Source organism: Corvus cornix, chromosome 3 (assembly GCF_000738735.6).
Source record: "Corvus cornix cornix isolate S_Up_H32 chromosome 3, ASM73873v5, whole genome shotgun sequence".
NCBI classification, from domain to species: Eukaryota; Metazoa; Chordata; class Aves; order Passeriformes; family Corvidae; genus Corvus; species Corvus cornix.
The window spans coordinates 57426177-57441853 of NC_047056.1; the positions used below are offsets into that span (position 1 = coordinate 57426177).

Genomic DNA, 15677 nt, shown 5'->3' on the forward strand with positions numbered 1-15677 from the left:
CAGCGGTGCCGGGTCGCGGTGCGGGTACCTTGGGCTGCTTGTGGGGCGGCTACCGCGGGGAATCGTCGCTCGCCCCGCCGGGAAGCGGCGGCTCCCGCGGGTTATTAGAGCGCCGATTTAAAGACCGTCGGTCAAACGGGCCGCGCAGCGTTGGTATCCCTGGGGTGCCGCGCGTCCTCCTGCCGGCGGGGGGCGCTGCTGTCCGGCCGGAAGGGGCGAGTGGCGCCCGTCTCCCGCCAAAGCGGCTGAGGGGAGCGGGAGCCCGGCGCCTCCTGGGTAAAGCGCTTGGCGCCTTCCCGGAAGGCTGGCGGAGAAGATGGGATATCTGGGAAGGAAAAGTGCGCGCAGCAGTAAATAAAGTGCAAGATGGGTGCCGGGCTTCTCGGCGTGACTGTCGGGGCTGCCTGCCCCCCGGCCGCCGCTCGGCGGCGTCGGGGCGAGCCAGTATCGTCAGTGGCTAATGAAAGATAAAGGACTTAAATTTCACCTGCCTCCAAAGAAATGAAACATCCGTTTCCTCGTTTGGGAATAAAAACCAATAAAGTACAGTTTGCCCTTTATTGCAGTCTAGCACTGAGCTGGTGCTTAAATAAAGTTCATCCTTCTTACCATCCGTAAGCTTCACATTCCGCAAGCTGTGCTATTGGGTAAATGCTTCTGCCTTTTACCGGCAACGTCGTAAAGTTGCTGCAGGCTAAAATAGTCTGTCAGCTGGGTTGCACAGATGAAGCTGATTGTCACTATGTCAGTGCTGAAGGTGCTCCAGAAATCTCTCCTGACTGCTACTGGTAGCAGAAAGAATATAATCACTACAGAACAGAACCCAATGCACGTGGTCCAATATCCACATGTATGTGTATACATGAATACACAGATTTTTTTCGGTGAGAACTTAAAACGTTTCAAAACCACGCTACAAGTGATTTGATGTGGCTACCCAAGGTAGGGTGGTAAGGTGACCACAAGGAGAAAGGACCTGAATAAATTCCTTTGAAGTCTTACCTCATTTAAAAGTGAAAAGAGATACACTGTGATTATTGTACACTGTTTCCTGCTTCTGCTTTTCTTGCAGGTATTTGTTTTAAGCATTCAAGATACCAATTAACAGATGAAGCCATCGCTGGATATGGCAGCATGAGAGATGCACTGAAATATTAGAGTAGGCCTTAATAAGAACATTAATGTAGCAAATTGACTTGATTTCCTCATGTGCAAACGTAAACATTACAGTACTAAAAATGCACATAAGCCAAGCAGGATAAGAAATTGAAACTTTTTCTACATAAAATAGATGCAGAGGTACACTCAAGGCTGCTTCTATTCTGTGTATAACATACCTAACATTTTCTGTCTATCAGTGGTGATTTAAACTCAAGATCTCCCAGTATTTTGTCTAGAGTTTGGCTACTTTCTGTTATGTTCAGAAGCCAGACCTCCTTTGTGTCTTCTTAGTAGTACAAATAAAGGGTCTAGCTCAGATACACTCTAAGGAGTGGGATGGTAAACCTTCCACCATTGTTTGTGTTCATGAGCACGTAGAAAGTATTCCTGCATTTTTTACCCCTTGTCAGCACCTAGTTATTTTTAATTTATCTCTACAAGTGTAGATTACATTTGTGGGAAATATGCTAGCTGAGCAAGAGGCAGGCAGCCAGGGACATGTAGAGATAAGTGGAATCATCCTGCAGAGCTTAATATTCTGGGATGTCTTCCTTCAGTATTTTCAAATTAGTAAGTGTATTATCAAGCTACACCTATAACTTTTGTTTAGGGAAATAAGGGCAACAATTTGGTAACCAGTGCTCTGGTACCTTTGGGAAGAGGACATTTAACTGAAATACTCTTTTGTTCTGTTTGCTCATCACATTACACAGTGAGAACTAACCTGGGACTTTCTAGTGCTGCTGGAACAAATGTGTTGACACCCACCTTGGGTTGTATCTGGAGTAACTGGAGTAAATTAGCTTTTCAAGTAATAGGTGGTATCATAACCCCCAGCAGCAGCATCGGTCCTTGCATGAGAGGGCACATCATGATCTGTCCAACACAAAAGCCAAACTCATATATTGATTCACCTATAATGATAAAATGGGATAGGAACCAGATTATGAATGTGTGGGCAGGACAGCTCACCCCTGGGTTTTAGGTTCCTTGAATGATGGTGTGTTACTCATTAACTTAATTATCCATTAACTGGATGGCTCCTCCTTGGTTTTACCTCCTCAGTTCTGGGTTTCTATTCCACCCCTTGGTTTCACATGGAAGCCCTCTGGACCAACACAAGCACCATAATGTTTCCCAGCTCTGAGGGATGCTGTTTGTCCCCAGGGAAGGCAGGCTCTGAGGGAAAACGTTTCCTACTGTAAAACACTCATAAAAATAATTAGTCTGCAGGTCAGGAAAGCGAGGAATTAGAGGGAAAATGAGATAAAGCCTTTCTCAAAAGTAAAAAGAAAATGCTTGGAGTACCGTACGTACATTTCTTGGCATTTTAAAGGACCTTGAAGTATCAGGAACTAAAGAAAGGCCAGTCGGCTCTTGCAAAGGCTGTCCTTGACTTGCAAGGACAGGAAATGGAGCAAGGCAAACCCATGGTATATCTGCAGCAGAGAATGAGCTCTCAGGTGCACTGGAAAAGGCTGCTGCAGCCTACAGGTGTGGGAGAAAGAGAAAACCTATGGATTGCTGCTCTGAGAAGAAAGTGATACAGAGAGGTCCATCAGGTAACTAGTTGTTAAAGATCTGGGCAGCAGAAAGCCCAACTTTGACATCAGTGAACTCTCTCTCTTTTAGAGAAGCTTCCTGAATACTAGGCTGCAGACTTAGTGCTGCCTTTATATCTCCTTAAAACAAGCTTTTATGGCTCTTAGTGGAATTATCACATATTTTTCTTACATCTTTATAACAAGAAGTTACTAAACTTCTTCAGAAAGCTTTTACAAGGATTATTTTTAATTACCAGTAAATTTTAACAGTTTTTATATATATGCATGTGTGTGTGTATATCTATATATATATCTATATATCTATATATAAATTCCTGGAAAGCATATAAAGTCAGCTGTATGATAATGTACAGCTACACAGACCCAATTTGATTTGCATCTCTTGTCTCTGAGATGGCAGCACTTGCAGTGTTCCCACACCCCTATGAATCTATGTGTGCCTCAGAGTGGTCAGGTGTTTTTTCCTGTTAGGGACTGACCACGCCAGTGAGTGAACTCCAGAGCTTGTCCTGAAGACATCCCCTGATTGATAATCCATCCAGATACAATTACAGCCAAATGGTGACTCAAGTTAAATTAGTTTTTGGGGATACTTGATAAATACTGCAAGCTTGCATTTGGAGTACAGCTGTGCACATAGTTGCTAAGGTTATAAGCCCAGGTATTTACTACACTTTTTTTTAAACCATAGAAAGGCTGAGATAGTTTTAATAGTGCAAAAGTTTTCCTGTCTGAGGGGAAGACAACATTTTTTTAATTAAACACCAGTTACATTATGAATATTCTCTTACAAAGATGGATTCAAGGGAGACACAGATTGCTCTTAACACAGCCAAGGACATTTTATTGCCTTGATTTTTCCAAGGACCCTGTCAGTCAGGTTGGAGATTGAGAAATTTTAGAAAATGTTGCTCTTGTCCTCACTGGGAAAACTGTGTCCTCTGAAATATGCCTTATGTGCTGAACCTACCCATGGACAACTGAATGTCAGTCCACTGCTAAGAAAACCTGGAAGAAGAATGAATTGTCTTTCTACACACGAAAAAAGGCCTGAAGGTGCTAAAGGTGTCCAGGAAGCCTGAGTGCCCTAAGCAGATATTAGTACCAATATTTGTGTATAAGACTTTATAGACTGGAGAATTTGCTATTGCAGGAAAGTTGTGAAATCTGTTTTTTAAAAAATTAGAATAATCTCATATTAAGATTTATGAATTTAAAGTAAGTGGGTTTTGTTTGGGTTTTTTTTCCTTTAAGAGGTGTAGCTTCGTTTTTATTACATTCACATTCCCAGCAAACCTGTTTTTGCAAATATTCATTGACCAAGTGTCAGATTTAAGGAAAAAAAAGCAAGGGCTTCAAATTTTGGTAACAATAGTGATCTTTTTAAAGGTCAGATTTAGAAAAAAGTTATTTAGCAGGAGAGTAAATCAGTGAACACTGAAATCCTCTTTTTGTCTGTTTCTAATAAAACTGTGACACCATTAGCAAATGAAAATGCAAGAATCTTTGCACCTTGAGTATTTAATGGAAGGCACATGTCCATTTGATTGTGTTCATAGCAAAGTAGTAAATAAACTTTGTGCAACTGATAGCAAGTAAGCTTTCTGTTCTGAATTGATGACTTCATTTCCCAGAGTTTAGATTTCTAAGAAATAGCAAAATGTACCAGCATAGGGCAGTAGTTTGCTACTGAGTATTATGCTGCTCATTAACTACATTGAATTTAAAAGCACAGCTGCCTACTCCCATTCAGTTTGGTTTTCTCTGCATTTAAATAACTTAACTTTGATCTGTACCATGCATGTTTCATAATTATTTGCCTTTGAGCAATTGCTACACTATTTTGCTACGTTACATGCCCCTTTTATCCATTTGGATCTCAATCCTGGACACCATCTAAGCAGAGTTAAATAGAATACTGCAAACCTGATAGACATATCAAGAGAAAATTAATATCTGTTGGTTTTGGGTGCCCCACCATCACAGCCTGGTTTGTCACTAATGTTGAGCTGCAAAACAGTTCTGCTGATTAGGGCTGAGAGCAAAAGTGCAGCAGATCAGCTCACTGAGGTGAGCTGGCCTGAAGTCCCTAAGGTCGCTTCATATTTGAACTTTTTCCATCTGCTAGTGAAGTGTGGGGAGGGAAGGGGCTGAAGTCTTGCTTTATGTTCCATTCAATATTTGTGGTGATATTTGTAAAGTTTTAAATACAAGAGAATCCTGTTCATAAGGTGTACTTCAGGTGTACTGTCAGTTGTGGACTTTGAACACCTGCTGACATTTAATCTGAGCTCATCTCACGTTATTGACTTTGTATTTACATCGATGACCTTAAGTTGTAATCAGTCAAATGTTACATTAAGAATGACATATTGGTATATGGTACAATTGATAAACAAGGTTATTGGTGCTGCCCTCATATGTCTGTGTTATTCACTCTACTGAATTTTGAAAAGGTGCAGGGACTACATTCAGTCATAAAAGGCTGCTCAGGAACCATACAATATTTTTCTAAAACAATCACTGTATTGCTTAAAATCCTATATTCCTGAGTTTTGCTTGAATGTTAGTTCTACTGGTTGCTCACTGATAGCCTTTTGAAAAGACACAAAACATGTTTTTCCCCTCCAGATTTAATCGGAGGTTTTTGTCAGTGTTATCAACTGCTCTGAGTGCACAGCATCATTAGAGAAAAGCAGTGGTGCATGCCAATTAATGCATCTTTAATGCATCTCCTTAAGAGACTGGTACATCGATCCACCTAAGCATTTGGCTGCCTGCGGGATTTTCCAGAGATTTCCTTTCCTGAAGATATCTGAGGGGATTTTTCTCTTGCTGAAAGCTGGAAACCACAAAGTAACTGAAGAAATCTTATGACACATGGGTTTCCTGCTTTGGCCTTATCCTTCACAAAGACCAAAAAGGAGGAATGTATTTTGAGTGTTGGAGTCCTGCAGCATGGTTTAACAGAGTTATTGGTGAAATCTAGGCCAACATTCTTGCTCACCATAGCTGAAGCAGGATTTTTTCCCTATCTAGTAATGCTGTACCTTTTAAAATTTTAAAGCAAGAATAGAGGCTAATAGGAGTCAGAAGAATCTGACTTAAGTATTATAGTGCTCCTGTTGCTCATTGTGCCCACACAGAAGGTTCAGATGCATTTTGTGGAAGCAGATTTAATACTGCCAAGTTCAGATTAGCCAACGTGCAGGATGTGACCACAGGCATACCAGTACATTCACTGCATATATAACCACATTTATGTTCGTTAGTGTTTGTCATCACATACTGTGTGCTTTTCTAGGATTTAATTTGTACTTCTGTTCTCCCTGCGAAATCCTACGGAGTTTTACTACCTGGATAGAAAAAAAAAAGTCTCCCAACTTTGTAGCTAAGGTAGGAGCAACAGCACATTTTCCAACCATCTTCTTGGTCTTCAGATGCAAATTCAATGCAGTGCTTTGGCTGGCATGTCCCTTAGGCCAGGTATCTGAATGAGGAAGGAAGGAGTAAGGACCGAAGTTCTAGGCTGTGCGATAGACCAGTTATTTCAACCCGTGTAATTTTTTTTTTAAACTGTTGTTAGTTGCTTTGACTTACTTTCTTGGTTCCTCCCCTTATTCTGTCCCGTCTTCCTCCAGATATCTTAATATTGCTGCTCCCCACCTCGCATCTCTAGGCTTCCCGCCTACATTTCCCCGCAGAGAAACATTCCTGCCTGCCTGCCCTGCTGTGGGTTGCGGCCACAGGCTGTAGCCTCCTTTCCTTCCAGCTCCCTGGCTGCCAGGAGCTCCTGCGGCCAGCGCCTCGTCCTTCCCGGCTACCTCGCCTTTCCCCTTGCAGCGTCGCTTCCCGTGGAAGCAGCCTGGGAACAGCCCCCTGCTTGCCTCTTTGGGAGGTCAGACAGGAACAGCTTTTGGGCCAGCGGCGAAGCACTGCCCATGCTAACATAAATATTTTATATATATGTCAGGCTTCTGCTAAAATTAAGAAAAAGAAATAAAAAGGCCGAGTTGGGTGTTGGTAATCGCTAGACATTAGTTGCTGAGCAGATCAAACTAGCGATAGGCAGTTTTGTATCTTTTAATTCAAATTATTATTCTTTCTTCCTGCTCACGCAGATCCTATGAAATAAAAAACCTGTCCTTAAAGCCACAATATGACAAGACAGCACTTGACCCGCATGCCTTATTCTGTAAATAAGCAGACGGAGCTGGCAACCGGCGGTGCGCAGGCACCGGGTGTGCGAGCGGGGGGCACAGGGAAGTGACCGACCCCGGCAGCCTCGGCCTAGCCGGCGGAGCCGCTCCTCCCTCCGCCCCCGGCTGGGAAGGGGCTGGGAAGGAGCCGGCCAAGGCCACCCTCGCCCCATCGATCGCCCCAGAGGGCGGCCCGGCCACGCCACCGCCCGGCCGGCCCCCGCGCTGTCCTCAGGTGTCCGGCAACGAATCCCCTGCTCGTGCTCCGTCCACCCGCCCCGCCTGGGGCGGGTGAGGGGCGGGACCGGCGCCGACTCCGCTTTCGCCCCGGCCGCGGCCGCCGCTCCGCTCTCGCCGCCTGCGCTGCGCTCCGCTCCGCTCCTCTCCGCTCCGCTCCGCTCCCACGGCTGCTGCTGCCGCCATGAGCGCGGACCCCGTCGTCTTCGTGTCCGCCGCCAGGACCGCCGTGGGTGAGAGGCAGCGGCGGGCGCGCCGGATGGCGGATGCTGCCGCCGGGGCCGGGCGGGTGTCCGGGTGCTGAGCGCTCTCCCTCTGTGTTCCCCTCCCAGGGTCCTTCAACGGCGGGCTGTCCTCGCTCCCCGCGCACGAACTGGGCGCCGCCGCCATCCGGGAGGTGCTGCGCCGGGCCGGGCTGGCCCCCGAGGAGGTGTCGGAGGTGATCCTGGGGCAGGTCCTCACCGCAGGTACGGGCCGGCGGCGGGACCCCTCCGCCCGCGGCCGGGCTCACCCTCTCCGCGGCCGCATCTCTCCGGGGTTGTCCCATTGAAACAGCTCGGGTTTCACATTGCAGGGACGTTATCCCTCGCCATTGGGAACGCGGTGCCTTAACAAAGGACTTGAGAGGCATCGTGGCTGCTTCTCCATACGGTCTGGGTGACTGAAAGGATGGGTTTTTGGAAAGGATCTTGTGGGGAATAGTTCGGGTTTTTTTTAAATCCCTGAAGTTGCCAACAGTGTATGTGTGAATGTCAGTTTCTTTTCTTTGTTAAAACATCCTTCTCACCTTGGTCATCTCAGCTCCTAAATTTAACATCCTGAGTAATGGTAACACTGAGATTTTAAGAGCTAGGCCTTCATTTGTGTTTATCTGCAGGACCGATGTGCAAGATCTATGATGCCACTTGTTTGGAGACAAACATTTTGATTCAATGAAAATGTAGCTGGCAGGGAATTGTTTGTTTTGAACTTGCTCCTGCTTTTTCCAGGGTAATGTTTAATCAGCGTAGTCATAGGCAGGTTTGTATTTTAAATGTGGAGGAAGGAAATACATATTTTTATCTTAAAGATGATTCAGATTCCTCTATATTTTTAGCTTGCGGAATGATGTGCTCTCCTTGTCCTTTTCTTTGTGTACAAAGAGCTTTGGCCTGGGGAGATGCAGATGAAGAGTGTTTTCTTAGAATATAGTGATCCTATTATCTCCATCAGGATCACAACAAATACTGGAAGCTTTCAGGTCCATCTGTGCATAGTTGTGCTTTTGGTTTCCATATGAACTTTCAGGGAAAGTTAACTGCTGGTGAGGTACAGAAGATGTCAAAAAGAAACTCTTCAGCAAGAAGCAATTTAAATGATTTCTCATCTTACACAGACAACAGGCTAGGGCTGATCTGAAGTAGTGTTTCATCTGACCTGGCATCAAAAGCAGAGTTGCAGATATAAAACTAGCAGTAGCAGGTGTTAGTTGATCAGCAATATAAATGAAAGAGGTTTCTGTTTATAGATTACTGCTGGGCACTTCTCTACCCACCAGCTGAAAGCAGGAGCAAGCTCTAAATTTTGGTGGAATTGGGGTGTTGTTGTGAACAGTGAAAAGGCAGACATTTGTTTTTTAAGAATAAAAGAAAAATGCTGCCTGTTCCCACAGGTGCTGGCCAGAATCCCGTCCGGCAGGCCAGTGTGGCTGCGGGAATCCCATACTCTGTGCCCGCCTGGAGCTGCCAGATGATCTGCGGGTCGGGCTTGAAGGCAGTGTGCCTGGCTGCTCAGTCCATACTGACGGGAGACTCCAGCATCGTGGTTGCAGGAGGCATGGAAAGCATGAGCAAGGTAAAGCATAGGATCGCAGTCACATTGCACCAACGTACTGGGAGCAAAGAACCCGATGTTGAAACCCCGTGTTTCCAGGCTGGTGCCTGGGGGCCGATCGAAAGGGTTGCTGTGCTTACGAATGAATTTACACATACAGCAGTTGACTTCAGTAGTGTGCTTTTAAAAAAAGGAAAAGACCTCATACTGTAGCTACTGAAAAGGTGCGCTGCAAACACACACTGCATTTAAAATTCCATTTTCATTTCCATTCAGCTCTGTTGTGGTGAATGATTTGCCTGTGACAGCTGGCAGTAGACAGGATTTTCGTATTGCAAGAAGCCCAGAGAAGGAATAACTGAAAATGTTATTGTTCGCTAAGCAATTAGAGCCTGGAAAGAAAGCAAAGCAGTTTTATTTCAAGGTGTTCATCCCAAGGCTGTATTCAGGAATGGGTCTGAGATGGTCTGATGCCCAAGAAATGGATGGCCTCTTCGGCCCGGGCTCAGCTGCCTGTGCAGAGAGTGATGTTGACATTCCCTGGCAGCAGAGTGCAGTTGGGAACTACCTGGAGCAGGCTAGTAGGATGGAGAGCCACAGCCCCAGGAATGATAGATTTGGTCTGTGGAGAGGAAACAACACTTGCAGTGTGGTGATCTGCTACCAGGGGAATGCAGAGGCCAAATGGCACACCAGCTGGCAGGCTCTGGAGGGACAGGCAGAGCAGGCAGCTGGAGAGACTGCCAGGATTTGGGATGGGTACCTCCAGCCAGCAGGCAGGGATTTCTTCAATGGTCTGGCTGAATTGTGAACTGGAGATGCAAACATCTGACTCGTTTCGAAATACCCTCTTGCAGGCTCCTCATGTCATTCACATGCGAGCTGGGGTGAGAATGGGAGAGGCTTCCTTGCAGGACACTATAATCCTTGATGGCCTTACAGATGCTTTTTATCAGTACCATATGGGCATAACAGGTAAGTGGTGACAGTCCGTAAAATGAGATGGTCAACTGAAAGAGTTCACTGACAGGAAATCTCAGAAATCTAAAGTTACAAATAATGTGTTTCAAGCTCTCCTTATGTTTTAGTCATGAAAAAGAAAGAAAGAAGTACATAATATTGAAAGGCATTGAAGGCATTTTCCATTTTGTTTGTAAAGCTACTGTTTTGGGTTTTTCTTCTGTCTGAACTAATGTGTCTGCATCTCTTCTACATCTGAGAAATTTAATTTCAGAAAAAAAAATAAACAGAATAATCCCTGTATGTAACTGGAGCATTCAGCAGCACAGATTTACAGTGGGGAGGAGTTACGCAATGTGTCCTGTTGATATGTGTGGTTCTACAACTTGAGGTTATTGCACCCTGGATGGGATGGTCAGCCAACTGCTTTTCCAGACCCTGCTTATGAGACAGAGTGACTTCAGAACTGTTAGCTTTTCTGAAGTGGCTGTAGAGAAATCTGAGCATAGTAATTCAGAGAAGCAATAAGCTAGAAAAGCTTGTTTGTATTTGATTTAATTTGATATATCATCTGGGAGGAGATTCCACACAGAAATTTTAAACCTCAAGTGAAAATATAGTAGAGAATCATGAGTAAACAAAATGAGGAAATCTGAATGGAAACCATTCAGCATAGTCAGCTGCTTCCTACAGCAAACATTAATGACTACATTTGTGCTTAAAATTTTGCAACTTAAAATTTTGGCATTTCCTGATGGCAGTTTGCATTTTGTTCCTGTTTCAGCTGAAAATGTGGCCAATCAGTGGCAAGTCAGCAGAGGGGAACAAGACCAACTTGCTGTACAGTCACAAAACAGGGCAGAGGCAGCACAGAAAGCTGGCTATTTTACAAAAGAAATTGTTCCTGTTCTTGTACCTTCTAAAAAAGGTAAGTGTGAGTGGATGATGAGAGCTGACTTTAGGGAAAAAAATCTGCTATGTCTCCTGTAATCTGCTATGTCTCCTGTAATCAGTGGATGGTTTCCCACTTACACATGCTTTTTGTAAGCATGTAGCCTGTTGCTCTCTTTTTCAGCTTTCAGTAGTTATATTTTAAATAAGAGAGAAGCAACTCAAATGTGGAATATCTCAGTGTAGTTTTCTGCAAATACTACCACTGTGTTTTACTGGAGATAGAATAACAACCTAGACAAAGCACTAACTTAACATAGGCTTGGATATGGTACCAAAATCAGTAATTTTCATTTTGTTAAGACTCCTGCTGCACCAAACTTAAAACAGTCATGTTGATCTGACAAACCTTGCCCACCTAGTAAAATACACAGTGACAATAATTAGGGTTACTAGTTAATTATGTAGTCAGGTTACATATATTGGGTATATTTCTCTTTAGGTGACGGATATAAACAGACCTATTAAGATGTCTCTTTCTAGAGCAGGGGAATTCCCCAGCTCCTTGTGAGTTAGATGCAAAGACTAAATTTTCAAAAAAGAAATCAAGAATCAGTGTTTCAATATTTCCATTGAATAGACCCTGCAGAAAAAGTCCTGGCATTAGGCAGGCTGCAAACTAACGGAGGGATTTCATGATACCCGTTTAGATGATAATATTTAGTGACACTTGACAGCTCTTTGTAGCGAGATTACTAGAAGTATTGTTTGAAATACAACCTCCTGCGGAAAGAGAAGCTATTGGGTTAGGAAAAGCAAGAACAATACTGACTTTTGCACAACTAGACAGTATTTTAGCTGCTAGTGTTTGTCTTAGAAAATCTGAGCTGTCTGCCCTGCCAGAAGGAGCTGGAGGGTTACAGCAGTTAACTCCCTTGAGTTGGAAGCTGTCTCCAACATAAGAATGCCTTGTTGGTTGAAAGGAATATGGTGCATATTCCCACTCAGCCTGTTGTTTTTGCTGTCGTTCTGTTTGAGATGTGTGTGTGTGTGATTAGACCCTCCTGTGAGCATAATGCTCTGTTTTGCAGGTCCTATAGAAATTAAAACAGATGAACACCCTCGACATGGGAGCAACTTGGAAACAATGGCAAAGTTAAAACCCTGTTTCCTAACAGATGGAACTGGGACAGTAACAGCAGCTAATGCTTCAGGTTGGTCCATCTGGCTTGAATGAAATAGAAAAGAACAGTAGGTGCTTATGGCTCAAGGCAGGGTCTCTGTGAGAGGTGTGGCTGCTGTGTGTTTACTGCTTTGCAGGAAATGGCAATGTGTTTGACTACGTAGGTAGAACTCCATTTTAGATGTGGTGGAGGATTTCTTTTGTTTCCTTGTTTTCTATGAAACAATACAAGAGTTTGGACAATAACAGCAATATTTGATAGGCTGGAAAGAATATTTCCTTTTAAAACTAAGAGTTTCTGATACTGCAGATCTGGAGAATGGAAGACTTAATGATTCATGTTTGAAAATGTTACTCCTGTGGGACTGCCACAAGCAGCTTTTAAACATCTTCCTTTGTCTTTATGCTGCCCCTCCCAAAGCCTGCCTAATAAATCTGATGTACTTCTTTTTCAGATTGTACTTTGATTCTTCCACCTGCTCATTTCCAAATAGAATCAACAAGGTGTCACATTTACACCAATATAGTTTGAAGTGTTTGTGGCAGAGAACAGACTTGGCTGATATGAACAATACTGACCTAAACCAGTAAATGATTTGTGATTTTTGTTCTGTCTAGATTGTGATCTTATGCAAGCAGGAGAAAGTGGTACAGTAAAAGCCAAAAGCCCAACAAATACGTACAAGTTGTTTGTTACTCCACAGGTTTAAATGATGGAGCTGCAGCTGTTCTTCTAATGAAGAAATCGGAAGCTGCTAGGAGAGGTCTTATGCCTTTGGCTCGGATTGTATCTTGGGCTCAGACAGGCATAGATCCATCTATTATGGGAGTAGGGCCCATTTCAGCAATAAGGAAAGCTGTAAGTAATCACTCATCTATGTATCTATTATGTTAAAACTCTTGCTTGTAATTGCTTTTTGTTTTCTAGCCATGTCTTGGTTTCACCCTGTTCTGAAGAAAACTTAGTAGGAAAAAAGTAAACCATGTGAAAAAAAAATACTCAAAATAGTGTAGTATATAAGATTTGGAATCCTAGTGCTACTAGGGGAGTACCTACTTGTTGGAAAAAGAAAACCCAAATGTATAGGTGTATGAATGGACTTCAGAGCATAAACTAGTCGGGTTTGTGGAAGGGTACCTAGATAACCTAGGAGGCTGAAGATCAGATTTCAGGGATGTGTATAATTAACCAAATTATGGGATAATTTGGTCCTGCTGTGATATGGTTCTGATGCTGTGTCTGGCCAGGTTAATTTTCAGATCATTGCCTGATTGTATTTGCAATAGTACAACACTGAGGGAAGGGCCACTGAGTGCCATCTGCATTAGCAAATGGGATGGTGCCCTTTGTGTTTCAGTTTGGCCTGCAAAAAGCTTGGAGTTTACAAATTGGATTCCTTTCAGGTGTAACTGAACAGGAAGGTGCATTCCAAAGCCACATCTATCGTGCTCAGACCATTACTGCACCCACCGATGTACTCAGTGCTCAGTCCACAGGACAAGGTTCTCAATGCCCCAGTGAGCATCCCTGCTGGTACCATGCTGCTTCCTAATACAGATGTAGCCCATGGCAGCCCCAGCTGATTATTTGTTAAAGCTTAGCTATGAAATTGAGCATGAAAAGAGCTCTTGTACAGCTAAGAACAGATTTACTTTAATATTCCTTATTTTTTTTAATACTGTGTAAAAGGCCTTATTTTGTTCACCTCTGAAATGTCCTGGCACTGTGGAGCTCTGATTTGAACTCACCAAGTTCTGTGGCTTTTGACAAGAAAATCAGAACTATAATGCTAAAGCTTTTTCTTACCAGATTTCAAACTGCTAGTTAAAATGAAGGGTGCAGTAACTGCATATACAATACAGAATTTTAGTTTAAACTGTGGAACAGGCAAGCTGTGCCTGTAACTGTATAGATACTATGAAAAAGGGCACACTACTCCTTCATAGAGCATGGTCCTAGTAACAGCAAGTTCATGGCTTTGATCCCATATATATGGGCCTTTCACTTAAGAGTTGGACTCGATGATCCTCATGAGTCCCTTCCAGCTCAGAAGATTCTGTGATTCTGTGATTAAACTTCGTAATGGGCATTATCACATGTTCACACCCTCCATATATTACGCTTATCACTTCAAAACTGTAGCACTTTATCGTGAGAGAATATGTTGAGTGTTACAATAACATAGTATATATCTTAAGCTTTTTCCAGAAGAATGGGATACTCCATACGGTCTTTATTTTATCTAGTAGAAAAAGGCTTTCCTCCTTGACTGTAGCCTCAGAGGTGCACCAGTCTGGCTAGCTTATGTTGTGAAATGTCATTATGATTACTCTGCTGATGAAGTATTGCTGTTAGAAACAAAGCGAGTGGAAGTAAAAATGTACATATGTGAAACATGCCTAAGCCTGTACCAGAGTAGGCAATTGCATCACAAGTTTCTCAAGTGAAAACATGAGCCAAACCATCTTCCAAAATAGTCACCCATGAGAAGCTTGAAGTGGCAACTTCCACTGTAAAGGCAGGAGAGACTGGACAAATTGGATGTGGCACTGATCACTAATGGTTGACACCTCACTATTTCCAGTGTAAAAGTCTCTAATAAGTAGAGACTCCCTAATGGAGTCAGACTACATCCTAAAAAAATTGCTTTTAATCTGTTAAAGCCTACTTTTGAATCCAGTGCTTGTTCTAGTAAGGGCACCACATACAGCTGGATTTTCACAATTGCACCACCACCACTACACGTGTAAAATTAGTCAAGATTTTTATGAGCAGCCAGCATTATTACAGTACATTGTACTGACTTGTCTGACACTGAAGTTTTGTCTGTAGTCTTCAAGGATTCTCTCATCAACACTGGCTATAAAAAACTTTTCCTTCAAATTTTTTGAAGTGGTAGCTTCAAATCACCCAATTTACATCTTAGGAGAAGCTGCTTCTGGTGCTAAGGAAGACCTAAAAGATAATAAGGTCCTATTTGTATTGTTTTCTCAGATTGACAAAGCTGGCTGGACTCTGGAACAAGTTGACTTGTTTGAAATTAATGAAGCCTTTGCATCACTCTCTGTTGCAATAGCAAAAGAACTGAAAGTAAATCCAGAAAAGGTAATGATTTGTAAGCTGCCATTTATTTGTAGGCTGGCATTAGTTTACCTCTTGTAACTCAAACTTATCCCATTCTGTGCATCTGGATTGTAAGGGTGAGCACAGCTCTCTTGCAATCACTTTAAGCAAATAGGGTGGGAGCCCCAGCACGCATTTCCTCACACTGCTCTGTCTGCTGGCTTTGCTAGCAGTTTCCCAACTGAACAAGTTCCAACGTGTTTGCAGTGGATTTTTATGCAAATCTAGGCAACTGCTCAAGCATAGTTAATTCAGAATTTGAAATTGCTGCTTCACGTGTATTTGCCACAGTATTCTTTTAGTGATGGCAAAAAGCACAGGTATTATTCTCCCCTCCCTAAATTTACCTGTTATCTTCAGAGTGAAGACAGAAGAAATACTGGTTATTACCAGCTGTTGCACTCATATGCCCTTTCTTGTATGGAATGGTGTTTGTGGTTTCAAGCTCACACATAGTCAAGGGCTAGATCCCAGCGAAGTCATTTATGCTTAAAGTCAGCTAAGCTAGTTAAATGTTTTGACTGTCTATATTGGCTTTTTTTTTC

At 43.2% G+C, this 15677-nt stretch overlaps 1 protein-coding gene across 1 annotated transcript in view; it reads left to right on the forward strand.

Moving 5' to 3' along the window:
- The first annotated feature begins 7265 nt into the window (after nucleotides 1-7265).
- ACAT2 (acetyl-CoA acetyltransferase 2) overlaps nucleotides 7266-15677 on the forward strand; it is an 8590-nt gene continuing 178 nt past the window's right edge. Inside the window, exons 1-8 of the mRNA XM_039568070.1 lie at nucleotides 7266-7395; nucleotides 7495-7629; nucleotides 8814-8995; nucleotides 9832-9949; nucleotides 10719-10862; nucleotides 11917-12039; nucleotides 12713-12867; nucleotides 15004-15114. Of these exons, the coding sequence (XP_039424004.1) occupies nucleotides 7347-7395; nucleotides 7495-7629; nucleotides 8814-8995; nucleotides 9832-9949; nucleotides 10719-10862; nucleotides 11917-12039; nucleotides 12713-12867; nucleotides 15004-15114 (1017 nt within the window). The 5' untranslated portion in view covers nucleotides 7266-7346. The remainder of the gene's footprint in view (nucleotides 7396-7494; nucleotides 7630-8813; nucleotides 8996-9831; nucleotides 9950-10718; nucleotides 10863-11916; nucleotides 12040-12712; nucleotides 12868-15003; nucleotides 15115-15677) is intronic.